Source organism: Lepidochelys olivacea (assembly GCF_965140295.1).
Source record: "Lepidochelys olivacea isolate rLepOli2 genome assembly, chromosome: 1".
Taxonomy (NCBI): Eukaryota; Metazoa; Chordata; order Testudines; family Cheloniidae; genus Lepidochelys; species Lepidochelys olivacea.
This window is the reverse complement of record NC_140411.1, coordinates 187,788,682-187,815,036: the sequence shown is the minus strand read 5'-3', so window position 1 is coordinate 187,815,036 and position 26,355 is coordinate 187,788,682. Positions and strand designations below refer to the sequence as shown.

Genomic DNA, 26,355 nt, shown 5'->3' with positions numbered 1-26,355 from the left:
TTACAAAAACAAACCACCTCAGCTCTGAGTTTATATTCCGTGTCACTTCAGCACAGTTCCTTAACGAACAGTGGTGTGTGGCCTTCACTTTCCTAACAGTATCTGTCCATCTTCTCCTTGCCTTTACCTTTGTCCTTTTTGGCACAGGGGTCCTGTCTCCTCAATGCAAGCACAAAAGCTCTTCGCATTACTTTGCAGCACTTCAAGGGAAGAATAAATGTACCCTCAGTGACCTGAGCGCTGGGTTTGGTCAGGGATTCATACAACTCCTTCATGTGAGAATGAAGGACAAAATGGAACACCAATAAACAGTTTCATATGAGAAATATGTGCTTTATCTTCCATTTGCCAAATATATGCTTTTATTTAATTCTAGACAGAGCACTTAAAAACCAGAGGTCACCCCAGGCAAAAGGTACAGAACTGCAAATCTCTTTTCCTTCTCATTTGGAAACTTGTTCATACGCTTCCAGCATTTCCTTGATATCTGCTGCAAATTCACCAAAAGGCACAATGGCAAACCTCTGACATGGTGAAGCAGATGTTATCTTCTATTCATTTGCAAATCTAGATGGTTTCACATAGAGCAGAATTGTTCTGCATTATCAGCTTACATTTTGTAGTGATTTTATTTTTTTGTAAAGGATCTTAAACAGGATAAATGATGATCAGCTTGAAAGCTGCCATCTTGGGAGTAAGACACACACAATTCAGCTGTTTGCACAGAAAAGCAAGAAACTTTCAAAGGTGTTATCAGCAGTTACATAACATTTTGAGAAAAGGACATCTATCAACAGCTCTGAAGGTCCCAGCTCTTAACTGGGATATGGTAACAAGTGGCATTTCCTATTTCTAATTCTTCATAACGAGATCCAGTTTGATGAAGTAAGGTGCAAATTCTGTCCCTAATGTTAGAATTACCTTAAGTGAATGGCAAGACTGTATGTGGATTTGACTTCCCCCTTAACTGCAGTAGGCAAGAGATAACAATGACATTTTTATTTAATCATAACAAAAGGTCTTGAAATTCTGCAATTGGTTAGAGACGCTATGGAATTAGGTTTTAAACAAATGCCAAATGACCAGACTTAAAGCAGGAAAATGTGTCTCCCTACACTAAAGGTGTGAAAATCCTCCCTTGTGCTTCGTACTAATTGGTGCCTTAGGACCAGGGCTTGAATGGGCCCTAGAGCCTGTATTCCCTTCTCAGCTGTCAAGGTGCTCACTATGTGTCTGAGGGAGGCGCACTGCGATGTGAGAGAAGGGAAGGCTCGCACTCGCGCTCGGTGCTGGTTCTGTTCTGTGGAGAAATATTAAATGTCACTCAAACTCAGGACCAAATTCTTTTACAATTACTGACAAAATCCAAACCTGACTGACCATGCATTGCTCTCTGGTGTTTCTCAGATTGCATTTCTGCTAACAGTGGCAAAAGGAAAAAAACTGAGGGAACACAGCTGCTATGCCACACTTCCCCCTCACACTTTCATCCTTAATCCTGTTATTCTAATACTAGGCATTGGCTAGACAGACTGCTAAAGCACAAGCAAGACCTGGGTGGATCAGGAGATGGGGGTGAATGGGCAGTAAAGTGCAGTCCAAAATCAATCTAACCCTTTCTTCCCCCCGCCCAAGCTATACAGGGAAGTTTGTACAACTTAGTTTTGTCTTGTGACCTCTAGAACCACCTCTCCTAGCACCACCTTGGCCTAGCTCCGTGGCTGGCTGACCTCATACAAGGCCTTAGCTATTTTCTCCAGCCTCTCTCTGTATTCTAGTTCTCTATAGAGGGCTACATTGACTCCTTCGAAGCCATACATGGCCCCCCACCAGCACGCGGCAATGGCCGCTGTAGAATCTGAGTCCCCACCGTGGAAAAAAGCCCGGTGAGCGAGCTCTGTCCAGGAGTTTCCAGCACCAAGTATGGCATCGTAGGCAATCATTGGGGCATCGTGCCCACTGCTGCCACCCCAGCCAGAGTAGCTCAGGGAAACATAGAATTCATCTCGCTCCTTCACACCATATACGGGGGGGAAGGTAGGAACAGACACTCCATCTGAAATTCCCCTGGACTCCAGGTATTTTTCCCACCGTTCTTCAAAGTAGGACCTACAAAACAGGGGAGAAAAGTAAGCAAAAGTCCCAGGGCAGCAGTAGGCAGCACTTCTGTTTAACTAGATGGACACCACAGCTGTCAGCAAAAAACATGAGAGAGAGAGAGAGAGAGAAAACTCAGCCCACCTCCTAAACCAAACAGCAAACCTCTCCTGTCTAATTGGAGACATTAGCTGCACAACACACAGGCGATGAGAGGATGAGACTCAAAGGGAGGAACACTTAAGCCTTTGACTCTTCCCTCCAGGAGAGGGCAGTAATGCACAGACAGGGATAAATAACCCATTGCATTGCAAGGGATTCAAAGTGACAGAAAATAAGTAGAGAACCCAAATCCTGCACTCAGATAATCTCCACAAACTGCGTGTGTGAATGGATTCAGAGTCCAAACTAGGATCCGTATCAGAATATTTTAGCTGCCCCTCGCCCCCAACCCTAATGTGCTGGGGTCTTTCAAAATGTGTATCTGAACTTCCCACCTCAGCCCCAACTCAACAAATTAATTTGCCTGGTGCCTCAGGACTGCTTTCTTCCAAGCCGAGGTAGCTTATTAGTGATGGAAGATAGAGCTGTATGCCTCCCCGCCCTTTTCTGAATTACAGATGAGCCAATCCTGATTACTGCCAATTTGGTATTTGCCAAACAGTTTACGCAACCAAATTTCAGCCTATGGTTTGTCTGAAGTGTCCACTGGAGACAGGGTAACCAGATGTCCCATTTAATAGGGACACTCCAGTTTTGGGGGACTTTTTCTTATATAGGCACCTATTCACCCCCTGTCCCATTTTTTCACAGGTACTATCCGGTCACCCTAACTGGAGAATTTATTGGTATCTCTGCCTCATGATTAGATGACAAATTTTACAGGAAATTTCTGAATAATGAATAATCATTGGTGTTAAAAATTGTGTGCGACTCTTGAAAATTTCACACTTTTTTTTCACCAATGGTTGTCAGCCATTTGAATAGCCAGTGAATGACTCCACAAAGAACAGTGAACCAAACGTGCTGTTTCTTAGTCACAAATATTCACAAATCACTTTAGTATTCAATGAGCTGTTGTTGAAGATCATCATCAACTGGTGTAAATCTGCATCGCTCCAGCTGAGGAACTGAACCCAAGTGTTGGTTTTTAAGCTAATTAGGACACTGTGAACTACCTTGGATAAAGTTAAAATCCTCCTCCCCAAGCTACCTCTTTTTTTAGAAAGAACCTTGTTAGACTCTGAAAAGCATGAATAATTCCCTCCCTCTCTGTTTCAATCACCTCAGCACTCCCTAGCTCTGTCTGACATCAGCGGTACAGTTTGAACAGAGAGGCTGTTTCGCAGGATGTCCAGTAGAAAGCTCATGGAGAAGCATGTTCTCTCATAAGTTTTGCAGGCTGTAGGATTGGTTTTAGCAAAGAAACATCAGAACCCTTGAGTGCTTGTCCGAGTTGAGCTCGGCTCTGAAACTATTTGAGGTTCTCCATATTTTGTTTCAGAGTTAGCAGCCATGTTAGTCTGTATTCACAAAAAGAAAAGGAGGACTTGTGGCACCTTAGAGACTAACCAATTTATTTGAGCATGAGCTTTCGTGAGCTACAGCTCACTTCATCGGAAGCTTATGCTCAAATAAATTGGTTAGTCTCTAAGGTGCCACAAGTACTGCTTTTCCCTATTTAGTGTAACAGCCCCAGTCTCTAGTCATTCAGGCTCTAGGGAGGAAGGATGGTCTTGTAGCTGAGATGCAGGGAGCTGGGTTCTCTCTTTGGCCTCATTAGAGAACTGAAGTATGGAGGATGACAAGTTGCTTAATCCCCTCTTTCTCCATCTGTAAAGTCATAGCGTTTAAGGCCAGAAGCGACTACAAAATCATCTAGCCTGATCTGTATCTCGTAGGCCCCCAGCACCTGGACACTAACAATAGGGACAGCAATACTTCCCTCCCTCGCAGAGGGTTTAGAAAAGTTAGGTCACTGGGTATGTAAAGCACTTTCATAACCTTCCAACAAGACTGCAGAGAGGCCTGAACGTGCAGGAGTGGGCAATGCAGAGGAAAGCTGTGGCATTGGGTACAAACCTTTCCTATCCTAGGGCCCAGTTCTCATTGACACAAAGACAGTGTAAAAGGGCCATGAAGCAAACCCTCCTTGTTGGGATCCATGAAACAGACTCCTTTCACAGAACAGTGTTCAGACCCCATGGCTGAGGTTGCTGAATGCCTTGCATTTGATAGTCTGGAGAGACTGATAACCAGACATTTGGGGGCCTACAAATTCCAGTCATCTCACCAGCAGAACCCAGCCCAGCTCACCACTGCTTCAGGTTCTCCTTCACAAAGTAGCCAGACTTCCGGATGTAGACTTGAGCCTGCGGCAGCACTTCCATTAGTCCCTTCCCCCATCCGTGAGGGGGCTTGCGATTCACAGCATAGGCGGTAAAGAGAGCCGAAGCCAGGGATCCCAGGTAGCCAGTTGGATGATGATGGGTCATTCGACCGCTCTCGATGCTGACTTGAATCAAGCTGTCCAGCTGCTCAGGATGACAAAACCTCAGCCCAATGCACATGGACCGCATGGCAGCCCCACATCCTCCGTCATTCTTGTTAAATGGAATCCTCCAGCCATCTGGTTTGTCTGGCTGCAGGCCCAGTGCGTTTTGAACGCAGGTAGAACCTGTGCAGGAAGGAAACAGACTAATAAAGGGAAGCCTTGATCAACAGGCCAGAATGTTCATTTAGAATGAGGAATGGTGAAAGCCAGAGGATAGGCAGGGAAGGGAAGGAGCTTTCCTGTGTACCTTTCCTAATTTCATATCAAGACCTAATTTGCCTCGCTTACCTATGTCTCTCTACTTCAACTGCTGAAATAACTTGTATAATCCCAAACCAAACTCACTTACAACACTAACCTTAGTGTGTGTGTGTGTGTGTGTGTGTGTGTGTGTGTGTGTGTGTGTGTGTGAGAGAAAAATATAAGACAGCATCAAAGTCTCAGTCCTTGTCAAAAACAACAAAATAAAACAAGTTTGGCATTTTCAGGCCAAATTTAGTGTGTGAAAGCAAAGAACTAATTTTAAAAAGTTAAACAATCTTTTTGATTGCCCCACCATCACCACCACCCCCAGACTGTGTGTCTCAACAGATTTTGTCAGACAGCTCCTAAAAACTTCTTCTCTGGCAGAGGAGCACATACATGACAAATTTCAAATAGCATGACTTTTTTTGAACATGTAAGATAAGGGTAAAAAAATCAGTCTTCTAACAGAAAGCTAGCTACAGCTGCAACTACAGAGAGATTCTCTCTCTTAACCACCTAGGACAATGGCAAAGATTGTCAATGTGCCTAAAGTAAGGTACATCCATCCATACTTTGGGAATTAGGCCATCTCTTCTTAGGTAACAAAGCTGCTAGGCACCTGCAGTTTCCTTTGGCTTACCCAGAGTCATGAGTGTTCCTCAGTTTAGGTCCAAAGCATATTTATAGCCTAACAACTGCAAGGCTGTCTAAATCATCAGTGGTAACTTTTGTGTCTCCATTTCCCTATTCCACAAGCATCCAGATATTCCCCTGGAATGTTTGCAACCCAAACTGCAGCATTGTACGAGTGTGGGAAAATAAAACTGGCTAAACTGTGATTGCTGTATTTTCATTGTCCTGCTGAGGAAAAACACAGAAAATTAAATAGCAGAACTAGTGAAAAGGGATTTAGATTTTACTAAATACTAAGGTGTTACCGGTAAAGATCATTATGGTTTTGAAAAATGTTTGATGGGGCTTATCACTTTTCTTGTATTTAATTTCTTATCACATCTGTTTAAAATTTATTTTTGTGTATATGTGTATGCACAAGATGTATACTGCATACCAAAAACTACAGCAGAACCTCTGAGTTACGAACGCCACCGGAATGGAGGTTGTTTGTAACTCTGAACAAAATGTTATGGTTGTTCTTTCAAAAGTTTACAACTGAACATTGACTTAATGCGGCTTTGAAACTTTACTGTGCAGAAGAAAAATGTTGCTTTCCCTTTATTCTTTAGTAGTTTACATTTAACACAGTACTGTACTGTATTAGTTTTGGGGGGTTTTTTTCTCCTGCTGCTGCCTGATTGTGTGCTTCCGGTTTAAAATCAGGTGTGTGGTTGACTCGTCACTTTGTAACTCTGAGTTTCTATTGTATGTTAAAAGAATATTAAGGATGCAAAGCAAAGTACTGAAAAGTTAGAAAATGGCAGAATTAAGGTAGCCCATGAAACCTTAATTTGACTCCCTTGTGCATATACAATATCATACTATCTTTAATTACATGGTCACTACAGCTGCCTGGGCATTAGAATTCCGCAGGATATTCCCAAAATAAACAAACAAAACCCCTACTAGTTCTGTATCCAAATGAAAAGCTGAAATTTCCCATGGAACAGAAATGCCAAAAATTTCACTGATAAGGTTGAAATATTTTATTTTGATTGTATTACTTATATAGCCAGTCAATTTACCCAGCCAGTTCCAGTCTTTCTCCCCAGCCCCGCACAGTTTGTTCCAATCTACTTCCTCCATTGCCCCTCCCCAATCCAGCTCTTGTCAACTCCGCATTTGGATCAGGCTGCTTTCTCCTCCACACTGCTAGGGTGCCAGCAGGGAGGGGATGGGGAGGCATTGAGAGCACAGGACAAAAAGGCTTCCTGCTCTCAGGTCTGATGCCAGGCCCTATAGTGGCCCCCAGCAGCAACTGCAGGGACAGTCATATCCTGTTTAGCCCCTTCCACCCTGGGCTGGAGCATGCTCGGTGCAGACAGAATCTTCAGGGAATGTAGCTGCCAAACTCTACAATGTCTTTACTGAGCATATGTAAAAGTGAAATTTTTTTTTCCCCCAAAAGGCTTATAACTGGGCCATATGTGGGCATATTTTTCACAGAAATTGCAAAGGCATATCCCTGACATAAAGGTCACCTCCCTGCCAAATTTCATGTCCCAGATCCAAACACGGAGATGCTAGAACTTCTCGAAGAAACTGTTGTAAGAATATTAGCAAAACAATGTCTTTTTCCCAACCTTGTTCTTGGAAATGGCAGAACTGTTTTATTTGAAACTTTTCAGAAAAATCAGTCTGATGCAGACAACTCACATGGAAAATTTCAGCCTGAACACTTAGTTTGGTAAAGTTATAAGCAACTATAAACAGTGGCAACTCTCTGGCAGCCTTAACTAAAGAAGGAATGAGAGAGAGAAAATTAGACTGAGGAAGGAAACATTGTTTTGTATGGTACAGATACAATTTCAGAAGGATTACCTGGAGATCTGCCAGCCATGTCATCCATACAGTCCTTGTAGTGCTTTGCTATAAGGGAATAGAGCTCTGGAAAACTTGGCTGTTTCCCAGCAGCTACCAGAGCTTCAGCTGTAGCCAAGTGCATCACTGTGTCATCGCTGACTTTCCAGCCTGCTATACTGATGTTTCCCAGCCCCCCCTTCTGTGCAACCTGCCTGTGAATCTCCTGGCCATTCTGCAGGAACTCCCATTTTCTATTGTAATAGCCCAGGGTATCACCAACTGCGCTCAGCACCATGGCTGCCACATAGTTCTCAATCAGACCTGAACTCATGCTGTGCCGCAGGGTGGCTCCGCTTCGTGGACTCTGAAAATCAAACAAGTATTATTAGTTTGGGAGGGTGCTTCATTGTGTATCTAGTCAAGCAAGAGCCATACTCAAAGTCTTAAGAGCTGGAGCATTCAGCCTTTCTGCACCTGTTGGGCAATTTAACTTGCACAAATAGCTCTGAAATGCAGTATTTGCACACTTTGCCTCACAATCTGTATGGTTAGTTTAGCTTCTGAGTAGGGAATGGCCTGTGGGTGTTCTACTGGGAAACCAATATAAATTCAAACCCTGTTCTGAACCAAGAGTAGATCCCACACCAGCCTTCCATCATACAAGCTTCTAGGCCTTGGCCTATAGCATGTTTCTCTCAGGATCTGACAAAGTACACATTCTTATTCCCAACTACATTCAGCTGCTGCCATCCTGGCCCAGGTAAATTACAGATGCAATTGAGAATAAAGTTATTTATAAGTATTAAAATTTGGATTGATTGGTTTTGTTTTTTTAAAAAAGTGTGATCCATATAACACCCTCAGGTTGGTTGGTTAAGTGGTTTTGTATTAAATCTGTAGTTAAATAAAGCTAACCCAACATTTCTTTATTCAAAAACCAGACAACATATATCCCCCTGCAGGATTTGCCACCTTGTTATAGTAACATTTTGATAAATGCTTAAGAGCCTGAACATGAAATTGTTTGGTCTATTTTTATTGTCTGAGAAAAATGCAAAAAGAAAACCATATCAAGAGTGAAAGGTTAATGTATTAATCAATTGCTATAGGTTAAGAAAGTGATTTAAAACAAAAATGAAGTACAGTTGCACTCTGAAGAGTAATTATAGTGGTCCAGCAGCGCCCCAGAGTTAACATTATATTACAACTTCCATTTAAAGATCAACATTTTTAAGTCTTCTAAAGTTGACATGCTTAGTAGGAGTCCTTTGAAATTTGGTGTGCCTCAAGAGAGTGCAGGGTAGGGGCTATAAAGGCTTAGGACCTGAAAAAAATAACCATTTTTCAAAAAGTTTCTATCTGCAGTTGGTTGCTGTGGTGTAGGGGTTTTTTTGCACAGAGCTAGAGCTAAAACTATTGATGTGAGGCAGTTCAAAATGGTCTCAATCTGTCTAGTTTTACCCAAGATAGTGGTGACACCCACTAAATCTTTGGGGGATACAAACTGAGGACAAGATTTGAGAAAATGTACATTGTTTACAGTGCATACCCGCCAATACAGAACAATGGCTAGAGGGTTTCCTTTCCTTCCATTTTATAGGCTTTAAAGGCCGACACTTGGAAGGGCTCTAAAATCCAAACAGTTCCTCAGATTGCTTTGAAATTGGGTGTGCCTCATGGGGGCACAGGCTTAGAGATCCAGACTTGGGGTCTTTTGACCAAGGGGTTGCCGAGTTACAGCCTCTCCCCACCAAAACTGATTTCCTTCTGCCTTGTACTGTTCAACTGAGGGGTACTAATGACTGGATGAATCACAGATCTCATTGAGACAAACAGCTGTGCAGTCACCCTGCAATTAACATAACTAAGAGTAAGTTAATCATAAGCCCACACCTAAAACAAAAGGTTTGGACTAAGTGGCTACAATTTGAGAGTCATAGGTGGCAGGGGATTTTTGGGAGAGAGGGTGGAGTTGGTGCGGCCAATTGGGACATGGCACTGGAACACTCAGCATTAGCGGGGCTATCAGTCTATTCCTGGCGCCTAGGAATCTGAATAAACCTCTCTGTTCTCGGGGCCAGTTGGTAGGGTAGCTCACCACTGCACTGGGTTCCAGCTCAGGACCCTCAAGCTAGACAAGCAAGATCCAAGTTCACTGACTCAGGAAGGAGTTCAGGGCACCAGCAACCTTCCCCCAGGTCACTGCAGGCTCTTCAGCCTCTTGGTCTGTTCCACCCTTCCTGGGGTGTTGTCCCTTGGTAGCTCTCTAGCAGTTTGCTGACAGGAGTTCCTTTCGGCAGTCTACTCGCTCCTCTGTTAGCCACCCCACCCCTCTGCGTCCAAGCCCTTTTATCCTTCCAGCTGCTGTGAGGCTGCCAGTCAGCAGTGCCTGTATTAACCCTTTGGTTGTTGGGCCAGCATTGGGTACATACACTCCATGACGGTGGGAGGCAGGAATTAAACATATGAATGCTTCCTGGGAGGGAGGGGCATTAAGGGGCAGAGCAGTGGGGGAACAAGGGGAGAGGGGTTTGGGGCTGCAGCAAGGGGAGAAGGATAGCTGGCGATGAGTGATAGAGGAGAGAGAGGTTGGGGGTGCAGTTGAGGGAGGCGTGAGGGTTAGGGAAATTGGAAGGGCAGGATACTGAATTGTTGGGATGAATGGCATGGAACTGGGGGAGAATACAGACAGGCACCTGTGAGCCCCACATTCTTCCCTCCCATGTGTGTGCCCAAATATGAAGGGCTCTTGCCCCTTGGGCGGGGGGGGGGGCTGAGCCCCCCACCTTTTCCTCTCATGAGCTGAGGTGTGGGAGGCCTTGTTGCTTTGGGGGTATCTGAATCCCTCTCACTGCCCTCTCTGTGAGTGCTAGGATCTGAGGGAGCTAGTGCTCATCCAACTTTTTCCCTTTTTGTCCTTTAATAGCATTAGATGGATTCATGTGAGTGACAGTACATGGGTTGCAAAAACAGGTGAAAGGTTTAAACCATTCAGCAATTGTGGGGTTAGCAGAGTAAAGGTATGTGTGATAGGGCATATTAGAGCATTGCTGAAATAAGGCAGAGGTAAGATTGCATGGACAGCCTTAATTCTACGTTTCCTGGTTTTTAGAAGTTTGACTTTTGCTCCACTTAGCGTTCTGCAAGGGGATGACATGCCACCAAGCAACCCTAACTCTGCCGGCATGTAGTTTTTTTTGCCATTGAATTTTATAGAAATGACCCCTTATTGCCTTGATCTACCCCGTGTGTATATTCAGAGTTGGATCTGTTTAGTTTAGTGAAACCCCTTTCTTTCTGCTACATTTCACTTCTGCAATCCCTGCAGAACCAGCCCAGTTGCAAGTGTGAACTGGCGCCTATTCCTTTCTGCACATCAGGCCTTTGCATACTTAGTTTCAATCAGTTGCACCTGTGCAAAATCAATGAAGATGCTTAAATGCAATAAGAGGACAAGTAGGAAAACTTACAGATGGAGGCTGTCAAGGTTCCTTCCCCACTCTGAACTCTAGGGTACAGATGTGGGGACCTGCATGAAAACCTCCTAAGCTTACTTTTACCAGCTTAGGTTAAAACTTTCCCAAGGTACAAATTAATTTTACCCTTTGCCCTTGGAATTTCCACTGCCACCACTAAACTTTAACTGGGTTTACTGGGAAACGTAGTTTGGACACGTCTTTCCTCCCAAAATCCTCCCAACCCTTGCACCCCACTTCCTGAGGAAGGTTTGGTAAAAATCCTCACCAATTTGCATAGGTGACCACAGACCAAACCCTTGGATCTTAGAACAATGAAAAAGCATTCAGTTTTCTTACAAGAAGACTTTTAATAGAAGTAAAGGAATCACCTCTGTAAAATCAGGATGGTAGATACCTTACAGGGTAATTAGATTCAAAACATAGAGAATCCCTCTAGGCAAAACCTTAAGTTACAAAAAAGACACACAGACAGGGATAGTCATTCTATTCAGCACAGTTCTTTTCTCAGCCATTTAAAGAAATCATAATCTAACACGTACCTAGCTAGATTACTTACTAAAAGTTCTAAGACTCCATTCCTGTTCTATCCCGGGCAAAAGCAGCATACAGACAGACACAGACCCTTTGTTTCTCTCCCTTCTCCCAGCTTTTGAAAGTATCTTGTCTCCTCATTGGTCATTTTGGTCAGGTGCCAGCAAGGTTACCTTTAGCTTCTTAACCCTTTACAGGTGAGAGGATTTTTCCTCTGGCCAGGAGGGATTTTAAAGGGGTTTACCCTTCCCTTTATATTTATGACAGAGGTATAGAGGCTGCATCTGCATCAGGAATTTTAGACAAGCCTCCCATGTTTGTACACCAACGCGAGGAGCCTAGGTAACAAAATGGAGGAACTAGAGCTACTGGTGCAGGAAGTGAAACCAGATATTATACGGATAACAGAAACATGGTGGAATAGTAGTCATGACTGGACTACAGCTATTGAGGGGTATGTGCTGTTTGGGAAAGAAATAAAGGTAAAGGTGGTGGAGTAGCACTGTATATCAATGATGAGGTAGAATGTAAAGAAATAAGAAGCGATGGAATGGATAAGACAGAGTCTGTCTGGGCAAAAATCACATTGGGAAAGAAAGTTTCTAGAGCCTCCCCTGTGATAGTGCTTGGGGTGTGCTATAGACTGCCTGGATCTAATGTGGGTATGGACAGAGACCTCTTTAATGCTTTTAATGAAGTAAATACTAATGGGAACTGTGTGATCATGGGAGTCTTTAACTTCCCAGATATAGACTGGAGGACAAGTGCTAGTAATAATAACAGGGCTCAGATTTTCCTAGATGCGATAGCTGATGGATTCCTTCATCAAGTAGTTGCTGAACCAACAAGAGGGGATGCCATTTTAGATTTGGTTTTGGTGAGTAGTAGTGAGGACCTCATAGAAGAAATGGTTGTAGGGGACAAGCTTGGCTCGAGTGATCTTGAGCTAATTCAGTTCAAACTGAATGGAAGGATAAACAAAAATAAATCTGCGACCAGGGTTTTTGATTTCAAAACGGCTAACTTTAAAACATTAAGGAAATTGGTTAGGGAAGTGGATTGGATTGAAGCACTTATGGATCTAAAGGCGGAGGAGGCCTGGGATTACTTCAAGTCAAAGTTGCAGAAGCTATCAGAAGCCTGCATCCCAAGAAAGGGGAACAAATTCATAGATAGGAGTTGTAGACCAAGCTGGATGAGCAAGCATCTCAGAGAGGTGATTAGAAAAAAGCAGAAAGCATACAAGGAGTGGAAGATGGGAGCAATCAGCAAGGAAAGCTACCTTATTGAGGTCAGAACATGTAGCGATAACGTGAGAGACTAAAAGTCATGTAGAGTTGAACCTTGCAAAGGGAATTAAAACCAGTAGTAAAAGGTTCTATAGCCATATAAAGAAGAAGAAGAAAAAAAGGAAAGAAGAGGTGAGACCGCTAAACCCTGAGGATGGAGTGGAGGTTAAAGGATAATGTAGGCATGGCCCAATATCTGAACAAATACTTTGCCTCAGTCTTTAATGAGGAACTTAGTGAGAATGGTAACATGACAAATGGGAATGAGGATACAGAGGTAGATATTACCATATCCGAGATAGAAGCCAAACTCGAATAGCTTAATGGGACTAAATTGGGGGGCCCAGATAATCTTCATTTGAGAATATTAAAGGAACTGGCACATGAAATTGCAAGTCCATTAGCAAGATTTTTTAATGAATCTGTAAACTCAGGGTTTGTACGGTATGACTGGAGAATTGCTAACATAGTTCCTATTTTTAAGAAAGGAAAACAAAGTGATCCAGGTAACTACAGGCCTGTTAGTTTGACATCTGTAGTATGCAAGGTCTTGGAAAAAATTTTGAAGGAGAAAGTAGTTAAGGACATTGAGGTCAATGGTAAATGGGACAAAATACAACATGATTTTACAAAAGGTAGATCGTGCCAAACCAACCTGATCTCCTTCTTTGAGAAAGTAACAGATTTTTTAGACAAAGGAAACATGAGTTCCCTGCATCACTTGGTGAACATACCATTCTCCACAAAATTTGAATTTTGCTGTCTGTTGGCTAGTGTCTCCTAAAGATGTGTAATCACATGGTACTTCATGGACAGGTCACTTTTCTTACCCCACAGGGCTTATTACAAAAATCTACAATGCACAATTCAGTTATGGGAGAATGTAGAGAGATGCTTGGCGAGGACAAAAATATTGCAGGAAAATTGTGTTGTAGGAAGTGGTTGTAAAGGAGGAGAGGATATTGGTAGACAAGCAGAAGGTTACTTTTCCATGATTGTCATATTATGGCCACCAAATGCCATCTTTCTTGGCTTCTTCATCATACGGCACCTTGGTATACACATTGCCTGAAACAGGTGAAGCATGAAGGAGGATGGCTAGGTTCTAGGGGTCAAAATCCCAGTCTGAACCCATCTTTTTGATATGTAGTCTTGGCTGAATAGGAATCCAGGCAGCAGTTCTTTGCTTCCACAAACTTCCAGTCAGCAGACCCAAGTGGTGGGTAGCATGGTGAATCATAACTGTCTACAGCACTGACTGTTGTGTATTGTTTGTTGTGAGGAGTGCTTTGGTTGGTTGATTGGTTTTTTTTTAAATCTCCATGATGAGATCATTTTTCAGATTGAACTTTTTGGATTGTTTGGAGGCAAAGCTAGTTCTGGACAAGAACAGAATTGTCTTTGCTTGAATTTCAGCCAGTATGACTTGCAGGAGGTATTTCAGGCCACTCCTTCTGAATCCAATTCATGTATCTCCTGACTGATGAACTCTACTGGAGAGACAGGGAGTCTGTTTTTAGAAGAGATTCTTAATTGTTTCCATGTGGGAGAGCAAGGTGACATTTTTAAATAAGGAAGTGATCATTTGGCTCAAGAAACAATCACCTGACATTGATTTAGTTGGGGATTGGTCCTGCTTTGAGCAGGGGGTTGGACTAGATGACCTCCTGAGGTCCCTTCCAATCCTGATATTCTATGAAACACAGTGGATCTAATTTACCTAGATTTCAGTAAGGCATTTGATACCGTGCTACATGGGGAATTATTAGTTAAATTGGAAAAGATAGGGATCATTATGAAAATTGAAAGGTGGATAAGGAATTGGTTAAAAGGGAGACTACAGCAGGTCCTACTGAAAGGTGAACGGTCAGACTGGAGGGAGGTTACCAGTGGAGTTCCTCAGGATTTGGTTTTGGGACCAATCTTTTTATTACTTACTTCAGCACAAAAAGTGGGTGTACGCTAATAAAGTTTGCGGATGATACAAAGCTGGGAGGTATTGCCAATTTAGAGAAGGACCGGGATATCATACAGGAGGATCTGGATGACCTTGTAAACTGGAGTAATAGTAATAGGATGAAATTTAATAGTGGAAGGTGTAAAATCATGCATTTAGGGATTAATAACAAGAATTTTAGTTATAAGCTGGGGACGCATCAATTAGAAGTAACGGAGGAGGAGAAGGACCTTGGAATATTGGTTGACCACAGGATGACTATGAGCTGTCAATGTGATATGGCCATGAAAAAAAGCTAATGTGGTCTTGGGATGCATCAGGCGAGGTATTTCCAGTAGAGATAAGGAGGTGTTAATACCGTTATACAAGGCACTGGTGAGACCTCACCTGGAATACTGTGTGCAGTTCTGGTCTCCCATGTTTAAGAAGGATGAATTCAAACTGGAACAGGTACAGAGAAGGGCTACTAGGATGATTCGAGGAATGGAAACCCTGTCTTATGAAAGGAGACTCAAGGAGCTTGGCTTGTTTAGCCTAACCAAAAGAAGGTTGAGGGGAAGATATGATTGCTCTTTATAAATATATCAGAGGGATAAATACCGGCGAGAGAGAGGAATTATTTAAGCTCAGTACCAATGTGGACACAAGAACAAATGGATATAAACTGGCCATCGGGAAGTTTAGACTTGAAATTAGACAAAGGTTTCTAACCATCAGAGGAGTGAAGTTCTGGAATAGCCTTCCAAGGGAAGCAGTGAGGGCAAAAGACCTATCTGGCTTCAAGATTAACCTCGATAAGTTTATGGAACAGATGGTATGATGGGATAACATGATTTTGGCAATTAACTGATCTTTAATTATTCATGGTAAATAGGCCCAATGGCTTCTGATGGGATGTTAGATGGGGTGGGATCTGAGTTACTACGGAGAATTCTTTCCTGGGTATCTGGCTGGTGAATCTTGCCCACATGCTCAGGGTTCAGCTGATCGCCATATTTGGGGTTGGGAAGGAAATTTTCCTCCAGGGCAGATTGGAAGAGGCCTTGGGGGTTTTTCGCCTTCCTCTGTAGCATGGGGCACAGGTCACTTGCTGGAGGATTCTCTGCACCTTGAAGTCTTTAAACCATGATTTGAGGACTTCAATAGCTCAGACATAGGTGAGAGGTTTATTGCAGGAGTGGGTGGGTGAGATTCTGTGGCCTGCATTGTGCAGGTCAGACTAGATGATCATAATGGTCCCTTCTGACCTTAATATCTATGAGTCTATTGCAGGTCGAGCATTGGCTAGAGCAATAGTGTAGACAGGGCCCAGGGGTTTTAAGAGTCAACAGTGTGCCCTTGTTGCCAAAAAGGCTAATGGCATTGTGGGCTGTATAAGCAGGGACATGGCCAGCAGATCGAGGGACATGATCATTCCCTTCTATTCGACATTGGTAAGGCCTCATCTGGAGTACTGTGTCCAGCTTTGGGCCCCACACTACAAGAAGGATGTGGAAAAATTGGAAAACGTCCAGCGGAGGGCAACAAAAATGATGAGGGGACTGGAACACATGATTTATGAGGAGAGGCTGAGGGAACTGTGATTGTTTAGTCTGCAGAAGAGAAGAATGAGGGGGGGATTTGATAGCTGCTTTCAATTACCTGAAAGGGGGTTCCAAAGAGGATGAATCTAGACAGTTCTCAGTGGTAGCAGATGACAGAACAAGGAGTAATGGTCTCAAGTTGCAGTGGGGGAGATCTAGGTTGGGATATTAGGAAAAACTTTTTTACTAGGAGGGTGGTGAAGCACTGGAGTGTGTTACCTAGGGAGGTGGTGGAATCTCCTTCCTTTGAGGTTTTTACGGTCAGGCTTGACGAAGCCCTGGCTGGGATGATTTAGTTGGGGATTGGTCCTGCTTCGAGCAGGGGGTTGGACTAGATGACCTCCTGAGGTCCCTTCCAGCCCTGTATTCTATGATTCTATGAACCAGCCTGTTGTCTGACCATGCTCAGGATAGATCTAGACAATTCTGTGCTTAAAATGCCAGTGGTCGGTCTGCACTAGTGCTCCAACCCTTGGTATAATTTAATACCAATTTAGGGGACATTTACCTAAGACACTCTGTGAGCAAGGACAGAGCAGTTTGGCAACTTGGCAGAAATCACACAGGAAGTCAGCATCAGATCAGCTTGTGTGAGTTAGTCATTCTAAGTGAGTCAAGGGATTTTTTAGAAATTTGGTTTTAGATTTATTTTTAAAAAAATCCCATCTCAAGCCTTGGGTGCTTTAACACAACATAAAACTCACAATCCATCCAAAAACAGAGAACCAGGATAGGCCAAACTTAGGGGCAGATTTTAAGGTCGGAACATGGTCAGCAAATATGCAGCATAGCCACATCGCCTTAGGCTTTTTTTAAATATAAAAAGTTTAAAGTAAACAAATAAAACAAAAATCACAGGCCCAAACCTACGTGGAATCTCACTCAAACTGTGTTGGTTTGCATATTCTCAATTACTGGAACCTCACATCAATGGCAATACTTTTCCTTGGCCAATTGTTTTATGAGGCTGTCTTGTCTTTCTCTGTTGGAAGGAGAGCAAGATCACTCAACTGTGTCTGTGGTAGTGTTGAACACACATAATTTTTGACACATCTTAATGTGCTCATTTCACATTCAGCGCAAGGCACTCCAATGAGCAGGGTGAGAGTCAACACAATTATTTCCATTTCTGGTAAAACATCACCGGGATAACTTGACACTATGAAATTCAAGTAACTCTGGACTCCAAGGGACAAACCGAACACCTCTGTGTCCTTTGTTTTTCAAGATGAATAATTTTACAATCTCATGAACCAAATCTAAAGAAAAATTAATATTTCCCCATGAGTTTAAGACCTTTCACTTTGACTCTGCTAAAGTTATATTTTTGAAGTCACCTGGGATGGATAAAACCAAATCAAGCAGCTACCTCTTGAATTCCCTCACACTGAGATTTTAGCTCACTGATCATATCTAAGACCTCAAAATATTTCCTTTGATGGTTCTCCTTTGTTTCTAACACACAATTGTGTACAAATGCATCATACATGCATAGTACACATCTCTTCCTTTGGCTTGGATAGTTTGTATTTCCATAACTCATTGCTTCTGACCTGGTCTGAGATTTTTACAATTTCCCGCATAATTTTTTTCAGATCTGAGATTGCTGAGCTAATTCACTGTGTTGGAGGACTTGGATCAGGTCAATTTTCTATGACCGAAGGATTCCAGAGACTGCAGCCATGATAATGAAGATCCTATGCCACCATAACAGACTGAGGTAGAACAGCCAATCCATCAGACATGTTGCTTTTTGCTCAATATATGTCCTCACTACTCCTGCATTCAGCCACAATTTCATCTTCTTGGCATTCAATAATACTCTAATGCATTTACTATAGTTGCCTCAATGGCTTTCATTTGCGCTGCCCATCTAGTCTCGCAGAGTGCTGTTCGATAATAAAGGTCTCCTTCATTCTTTAGAAGCCTGTTCCATTTCAGCTGCTGCATCAGTCCTGACAGCGACTTCAGGGCCCTACAGCGCATCATCAAGTTCCTCTTCTCTTTGTAAAACTGTACTCTCTCAAGCAAGAGTTTGAAGATCAAGATTATTTTTAGACTTAATCATTAGGTTTTCCACATCGATGGCTCGTCTGTGAAATATTTATGTATTTCCTGCAAAGCTGTGAAGAAAATCTTCAGGTCTGGATTGGCCATATCTTCAGAAGCATGAACCAAAACTAGGTTAATTTGATGTGCTAGGCCAGGCCTGCACAACATGCGGCCCCCGTGGGCTCACTGTGCTGCCTGCGGGGGCTGTAGGCAAGCGGCGGGGTGGGGCAAGCAAATGGCTGGCTGGTCAACCAGTGGGTGGGTGGGCAGGCGGGGTGGTGAAGAGGTCAGTGGTTGGGGGCAGATGAGCTGGCGGCGGGGGAAGGGGACTGAGGAGGCAAGCGATGAGTCGGTGGCTGAAGGGGGGCATCCATTTTCAGTATTTTAATTTTTGTTACTGTGTTGTACTTAAAATACCGTACAGGATCTTTTCAGGGGGAATAAGGCAAAACGCCACATTTATTAGTATTACATGTAATAACCAGCACTATCATATGCATAGGATGTATATCACGCTCCTGCACTCACATACACACACACACTCCATCGTGCTGTTGTTACCAACGAGCTGCTCCCCTTAATTTCACTGGCCAGGTGAGTTAGATGGGGGAGGGGTGGAGCCGGGCTTCTGCCGATCCGGATCAGTGCTCCAATGTTGACAAGACGAAACCCAGGGTTCTCTGCAAGACACCTCACTTTTATAGCAGCTTCCCTCTTATGCAAATCTCCCAGATTCAAAATCTGGGACTGTGTCCGTTGGTCCTTTTTGCTGCTTTTCTCTGGGCTGGGGGTTGTCCCAATGCTGCAAAGAGGGTGTTCCCAAAGGAAGGTGCTTGCTTCTAATCCCCGAGGCCATCAGTATGTCTGCTCTTCTCTAGTCAGCCCACTTGACAAGTTTGATTGTCCTTGGTTTGGCTCCCATCACCTCTCCAAGGGTTGCAGCTGTCTGGAGGTGCCTGCCTACCACCCCTGCCTCATTCACACCTCATTCATTCAACAGGGCAATTGATTACAAAGTGGGGGGAAGATCTTATTCTACTTCTAGCAAAAAGACATTTTTCTTTTACCTTAATTATACTACCTTAGGGGCCTGCTATATCATATTACCAAGGTTCAATACAAAGTCATATAAAAGTTATACAAAAATGCATAATGCAGAGATTTATCTACAACTGCATTGATTGACTGCTGTGTGCAGTAATATAGTGACCCCTGGGTCTTTGAATGAGGCTTTATACTTGGGAGGGGTGAGGGGGCGCAAAGAGGCAAGCAGTGAGCCGGCAGGGGTTCTAGGGGCGGGCATGCAGGTTTCTGGCAGGGGAGGGAGGAGGTGAAAGGAGGCGAGTGGTGCGTGGGGGACTGACTAGGAGGGACGCAGCAAGCTAGCAGGGGGTTAGGGGGTGAAGAGGGGTGTGATGGTGGGGCTGAGCGGGGCAGGGACGGGTCCTATTTTACTGCTGTGATCTGGTCACCCTATTCACGCCGTTTCTTTCCCCCTCTACAGGCTTCCAGTGTGCCATGCACCATGAGATATCTCTTCTCTTTGTGTGTGACTGTGAGTGTTTCCCTTGTGTGTGAATTTATTCAATACAATCTTGAGCTTCATAATGGATACCATGAGTGAAAAGAAAAAGAGAATCAGAGCACAGAGTTTTCAACACTGAATGGACGAATAAATACTCATGTACTGTTTCCAAAGACAAAATACTGTGCCTTGTGTGTCGTGAAACGTTAGCCATTCCAAAAGAATACAACCTTCGGCGGCACTTTGAAACTAAACATCCCAATCTCGCCAAACTGAACCCAAATGAAACCCAAACCCAGTTTAGTGAAAAACCTTAGTGGAGAACAGCAAATTTTCAAGAAAGTGAGCACTGAGAATGATACGGTTACTAAAGTAAGCTTCCAAATTTCTAAGGAAATTGCTGCTGCTGGGACATGCTTCACAGAAGGCGAGTTTTTAAAAAAGTGTATGTTGACTGCTGTATCTGAGTTACGTCCAGAAAAGAGGGGAATATCTGAGAATGTCAGTCTAGCACGCATGACTGTACAGAGAAGAATAGCTGACTTTTCTACCAATCTAAGTGATCAGTTAAAGCAAAGAGTCAGTAAATTCTGCTTTTACTCCCTAGCTATGGATGAAAAGACTTTAAAGACAGCGCCCAACTTCTTATTTTTATTAGAGGTATTGATAAAAACTTTGAAATTACTGAAGAACATGTGCTCCATGATAGGTTGCACAACCGGAAAAGAAATCTCCAGTGAAGTGATAAAGTGCATGAATGATAAGTCGGGATTAGATTTCACAAACTTGGTGGCCATTTGTACTGATGGTGCTCCAGCTATGTGCGGAAAAAATGTTGGAACAGTTACTCTTCTTGAAGAATTTATCGGGAGACAAATAACCAAACATCACTGCATTATACATCAGCAGGTTTTGTGTAGCAAAGTCTTAAAATTTGAGCATGTAATGTGAGTTGTAGTTTCCATTGTAAACTACATCCGTTCTAGAGGACTAAAACATAGGACATTTCGAGCCTTTCTTGAAGGGGTAGACGCCGAGTGCAGCAGCTTAATCTACCATACGGGAAGTGAGGAGGTTGAGTAGAGGAAGAGTGCTCCAGTATTTCATTGCTTTGAAAGAGGAGGTAGCAAAATTCCTAGAAAATGGGCCAATAAAATTCCCAGAGCTTGAAAATGAGTCCTGGAATCAAGATCTCTTTTTCTTTTTGTGATATTACAGCACACCTGAATGATCTCAACATTCAACTTCAGGGAAAAGATCAACTTATATTTAAAATGTGTGCAGCAGTGAAAGCTTTCAAAATGAAATTGAAACTTTTCAGAAGTCAGCTGTCAAAAGGAGAACTGTGTCACTTTCCCACTTGTGCACAGCGTATCCCTCAGCACAAACATGCCGAGTTAGAAGAAAAATATGCAAAGCACATTAATCTTTTGATTGAAGAATTTGACAGAAGACTTACTTTGTCTAAAGAAGAAGACGTCCAGTTGAAGCTGACTGAAGATCCCTTTTCCGTGGAACCAGATTTGCAGTTGGAGTTTATTGAACTTCAATGTTCGGCGGTTTACCGAAATAAGCACAGAGAAAGCAGCCTGCGGGACTTCTACAAAAGTCTGGACAATGAAAAATACAAGAATCTTATCGAAGTTGCACTGAAAACGTTCAGCATTTTTGGAAGCACTTACATATGTGAACAAACATAATCCACATGAAAAAAAACAAGCATCGTTCTTCTCTGACTGACGACCATTTGAAGACATTATGAAAATATCCACTTCAAATATCACCCCCAAATACGACAACCTTGTTGCCCAAAAGAGATGTACTATCTCTCATTAAATTTGCAAGGTAATTATGAAAAGTACAAATATTTTCTTTCAACGGAACAGGTGTTTTTCATTTTTCCATGATTCATTAAAAAAACTAAAATTAAAAAAAGTTTGCTTTAATTGAAAAATTCTTAATAAAGTATCACTACCCCCCGCCCCTCCCTTCCTTTTTGGCCCACAGCTGTTTCGGCGGGTCAGCGCTGGGGAAGGAGGGTTTGTTTCCGCGGGGCCGGGCAGCACTGTTGGGGGGGGGGGGGCTCGGCAAGGCCAGGGAGTTTTGGCCCTCAGCTGTTTTCTTTGGAGTAATATGGCCCTCGCCGCTTTACGGGTTGTGCAGGCCTGTGCTAGGCAATGGATATATGGTGCACACACTTTGCCTCCCTTGCCTGAAAGATGTTCTCTCTCTTTTGCTTGCATTCCTCCACGAGGTCCAGCCATAACACTGGCCCCAACATATCCCTGTCATAAGAACATAAGAACGGCCATACTGGGTCAGACCAAAGGTCCATCTAGCCCAGTATCCTGACTTCCAAAAATGGCCAATGCCAGGTGCCCCAGAGGGAATGAACAGAACAGGTAATCATCACGTGATCCATCCCCGTCGCCCATTCCCAGCTTCTGGCAAACAGAGACTAGGGACACCATCCCTGCCCATCCTGGCTAATAGCCATTGATAGACCTACCATCCATGAACTTATCTAGTTACTTTTTGAATCCTGTCCAGACATGTGTTTAGGGTCTGATCCAATACTTGTCAAATAAAACTTCAGTTAACTTGTCACACAAGGATGCAGCATCTGCCTCGCTTATTGCCACAAATGCTCTTTTATATCTACTTTTCCTTTGATACGATCAATATTAAAAAAGTGAAGCCATTTGATCAACATGTTTGCATCTGCAATGACAGTAAACAACTTCACTTCTTTGCAGCTAGTAAATATGTGCTTCCTGGTTTCTGAGGCAAAAAGACTTATATGTTCATAGGCAATTTTCTTGCTCAAGTATTTATTCTCTTGGTGTCACTGGTATGTCAGGCAGAAGTTGTATTATGTCAGGCAAGCAGCTTCATAATCAACTAAATACCACAAGAGATGCTCTCCAACACTTCACAGTGGCCGTGAAAAGGGAGACCTAAACTAGCTGAAGTTTTGACTGTCATGCAATATTTTTAATACTTCTTGCAACTTCCTGATATTTTCAGATGCTAGTTTATCAAAACATGTATTGTTACTTGTGAAGGGTCAAAACTGTAAAGCTGCCACATGTGACTACAGATGTTGTTTGGTCCTCCCATGAACAGCCATTAACTTTAGCATATTCTTCCAATCATTGAAACCTTTTACCCATGTTGATTTTTGAGCTTCTGTATCCCCAAAGGTTTCAGAGTAGCAGCCGTATTAGTCTGTATTTGCAAAAAGAAAAGGAGTACTTTTGGCACCTTAGAGACTAACCAATTTATTTGAGCATAAGCTTTCGTGAGCTACAGCTTACTTCATCGGATGCATAAAGTGGAAAATACAGTGTATCACCAATCAATCACCAAATGTGACAGTATGTGTAATCTGAAAGATATGAGCATGCTAAGCTACTTGACATGCAAATCTTCATGCAGTGCTTTTATCATGCTGTAAAATGAAGATGGGAAAATGGCATCTTGATGGAAAAATTGAAACTCTCCATTTGGCATATCACACTTGACGGGCAGGCAAGGACCAATCTGTACAAGCATACACAATTGCTCCAGTGATAAAACTGAATCGTGAAAGTGACTTATCATATGGGAACTTCAAACCTATTCCAGCAGGAAGACTGCTTTGACCTGCTCCATTGTTGGCCTGCTCATCCACTGAGCCTTTGGTTTTGCTCCTTTCAAGTTCTTCTACAGGGTCTCTGGTTTTACGATCATCTATGGGATCTTTGGCTACGTTGGGCTGTAGCTAATCTACAGGCAGTGGCGGATTAACACGTGCCCAGGGGCCCGGCCAATTTGGGGGCCCCCGCAGGAATGCCAGAACCTGGGTAGAAGTGGGAGGGGGGCCACGGTCACCAGAACTGTGGCCCTGACCCCTGCTCCTCCTCTTCCCCCCCGCCCCCCAAGGCCCCACCCCCTGGCCAGGGCAGAAGCTGGAGCTGGCAGTGGTAAGAGCTGCCCAGGGAGCTCAGGCCACTGTGGGGAGCCTCGGAACCTGCATCTGCCCTAAGTAGGGGGCCAGAGTGTCCAAGAGCAGCCCCCAGCCCAGTGGGACATGCCGCTGCCGGTGGGACACAGGGGCAGGGCTCCAGTCCGGCCTCCTGCCCCCTCCCCAGGGCCTACAGACATGCTCTGTGGGGAGGGGAGCCCTGACCTGGCCTGGGAGGCAGTAGGGAGCCCTGGGAAGGTCACAGGCAGCAAGGAGCTGGGCAGAGAGCTTTTCCGGCTTCAGCAGCCACTGCACTCCACCCAGGCTCCTCTGCTGAGTCACCCCACTGCCGCCTAGGCTTTGTGCCTAAGGCAGCAGCCACATGCAGCATCGCTCCTCCTGTCGCCTCTAGCCTGAGGTTTGCAGTTTTTGGGGGGGTAACACCACCCCCACCTCCCCAAACTATACCCATGCAGCCGCTGCTTTGTGCCTGCCTGAGGCGACTACGCCTATGTGAAAAAATGGGTGGGCATAGCCTTCTCTCTTTAAAAAAAGGGGGGGAGATGGCCTCCCTCTTTTCCCCGATTCTGGCGCCCCTGAGCCCCCAGAGTGTGGGGGGCCCAAAAGTTCTTTGTGCCCAGGGCCCCAGTAAATCTTAATCCGCCTCTGAACTGGAGCAACCCCGGCAGGCTGGGGAAACTCCTGCTACTATCAGCCAGTGCTGGGCATGGGCAATGCTGTGGGATTTGCAAAGGCGTTGCATGACAGGTGGGGACGGGTCCCCTGCTGGGACTCCCTTTAAAACCGGGGGCTGATGGCCAGGGTGCAGGTATTAGACACAGCACAACCCAGGTAACTGCAACAGCCCTGAGGCAGCGAGGGGGGCCCCTGGCCATGGAGACTTGTGAGAGGAGGGCCCCAGAATCCAGCAGGGCGGGCAGTGGAATAGCTGGGGCAGCTGTAGACTGCCACGTGCCCCTGCAAATCATGAGAACGGTGGGGGTTGGTTAATGTTTGCAAGCGCTTGGAAGAAGTAAGAAGTGCTCAGCCTTGGGTGAAAGGCGGGAGTGCTATTGCCGTCCTCCCTCCCCCCAGTTTCATCCAACCCGAAATGTCACCACGCCCAGGGCGCGGATAGCCAGGAGACACTCTGAGCCTGGCCTGTGCACTTCAGGAGAGAGAGCTGCCCTCGGCTAGCCCGAGTTTCTTTCTGTCGCTTGCTCACAAACTAACTAGGGGAAAGCGGCGTTCTGCCTGGCTGGGCGCCTCACGGCCGGGACGGGCACACGGCGGCCGCATTTTACAGTCCGGTTGTAAGAAACGCTGTAAAGAAGGTGGTTAAAGGGGAGGAATTACTTGCAGTTCTGCAGCCGAGCCCTCTTGCGGAATGTGACTCTTCCGTCCTGCGGCGGGGGGGGGGGTGGATTTGATTTGCAGAGGGAGCAGCCAATCTTTTGTCAGCAACCGCTTCTGAGGGCAGCAGCTGACCCCTGTTTCGTCTGCGACGTAGCCTACCAGAGGGAAAGGAGAGAAGCTTGCAGGGTGGGGGCTGGAAATGCAGCCCCTAAAATGCCGCACAGCAGCCCAAAGCAAAGCAACCATTACCAGCCATCTTCTGTAAACTGGTTTGTGGGAGGCTGAGCCATATTCCGTTCAGGGGAGAGTCTCTGCCTTACAGTGCTACTTGTAACTTCCCAGCGGGGTGGAAGGATATTTTCTTAGTAGAAAGAACAGGAGGACTTGTGGCACCTGGGAGACTAACCCGTTTATTGGAGCCTAAGCTCTCCTGCGCTCTAGCTCACTAGTAACATTAAGGAATCGATGAATTGGAGTTAAGGGGGGAAGGCTCCCTGGAGCGCTGCTGATGACTTCAATATACAGCACACGGAACAGGATTGCCCAGATGACTTCACTCTACGCCACGTAGAAGGGGCTTGCCCAGGCAGTAATACCAAGGGTGCGTGTGGCAAAGTTACCACGGTCGCGAGGACAGTACCTCTAGTGGTGTGCCCCTAACTTCATAGATTTTAAAACTCAGACTGAAGGCACCCAACTGCAATGCTGCCATGTGCTTCCGTCTCCCCGACCTGCAGTCTGAAGGCGGGGTTTGAGATGGGCAGCTTCACAGCCTCCACTACACAGAAAAAGAAAAGGAGGACTTGTGGCACCTTAGAGACTAACACATTTATTTGAGCATGAGCTTTCCTGAGCTACAGCTCACTTCATCGGATGCATACTACACCAAAAGACAGCGCACAGCAGCCTTCAGCAGTGATTAACGTGGTGGGGCTATGAATCTGGGAAGAGCAGCTTTGCTAAGGACAGTGCTTAATTAAAGCGCGTCCTTCAGTGACCCAGCTTGATTAAAAAAAACACCGCTTTGGCTGGGTCTGCGACCCTTTGCAAATCCTCTTCACCCCTCGCCCCCCCCACTCCAGCCCCTGGGAAGGAGTTATGAGGTTTGAACGTTGAATGTAATCTTAGGGGGGAAAGACCTGGGCTGCCTCTTTTTGATTCATCTGTTCAGAGGATAGCTACCTCTAGAGCTATAGAACAGGAGAGGGATAGCTCAGTGGTTTGAGCATTGGCCTGCTAAACCCAGGGTTGTGAATTCAATC

At 44.6% G+C, this 26,355-nt stretch overlaps 1 protein-coding gene across 3 annotated transcripts; it reads right to left on the bottom strand.

The window, feature by feature from the left end:
• Positions 1–312: 312 nt before the first annotated feature.
• Positions 313–25,354, bottom strand: ADPRH (ADP-ribosylarginine hydrolase). Of its 3 annotated transcripts, none has more exons than XM_084612237.1 (5): positions 25,094–25,193; positions 21,251–21,401; positions 7,394–7,739; positions 4,414–4,774; positions 313–2,109 (listed from the first exon to the last, which is right to left on the bottom strand). In XM_084612237.1, the coding sequence occupies exons 3-5, from the start codon at positions 7,704–7,706 to the stop codon at positions 1,710–1,712; spliced, it is 1,074 nt and encodes a 357-aa protein (XP_084468363.1). In that variant the 5' UTR covers positions 7,707–7,739; positions 21,251–21,401; positions 25,094–25,193; the 3' UTR covers positions 313–1,709. The 3 variants fall into 3 exon arrangements, with proteins under 3 accessions (XP_084468363.1, XP_084468364.1, XP_084468362.1); XM_084612238.1 differs by having other exon boundaries at positions 25,098–25,114; XM_084612236.1 differs by lacking the exon at positions 21,251–21,401 and having other exon boundaries at positions 25,094–25,354.
• Positions 25,355–26,355: the final 1,001 nt, after the last annotated feature.

Coding starts and splice junctions, on each gene's coding strand:
- ADPRH (XM_084612236.1), bottom strand. CDS start 25,339: ATGGTTGCTTTGCTTTGGGCTGCTGTGCGGCATTTTAGGGGCTGCATT. Junction 7,740..25,093: donor GCTCGGCTGCAGAACTGCAA/GTAATTCCTCCC, acceptor TTTGATTTTCAG/AGTCCACGAAGCGGAGCCAC. Junction 4,775..7,393: donor CATGGCTGGCAGATCTCCAG/GTAATCCTTCTG, acceptor CTTCCTGCACAG/GTTCTACCTGCGTTCAAAAC.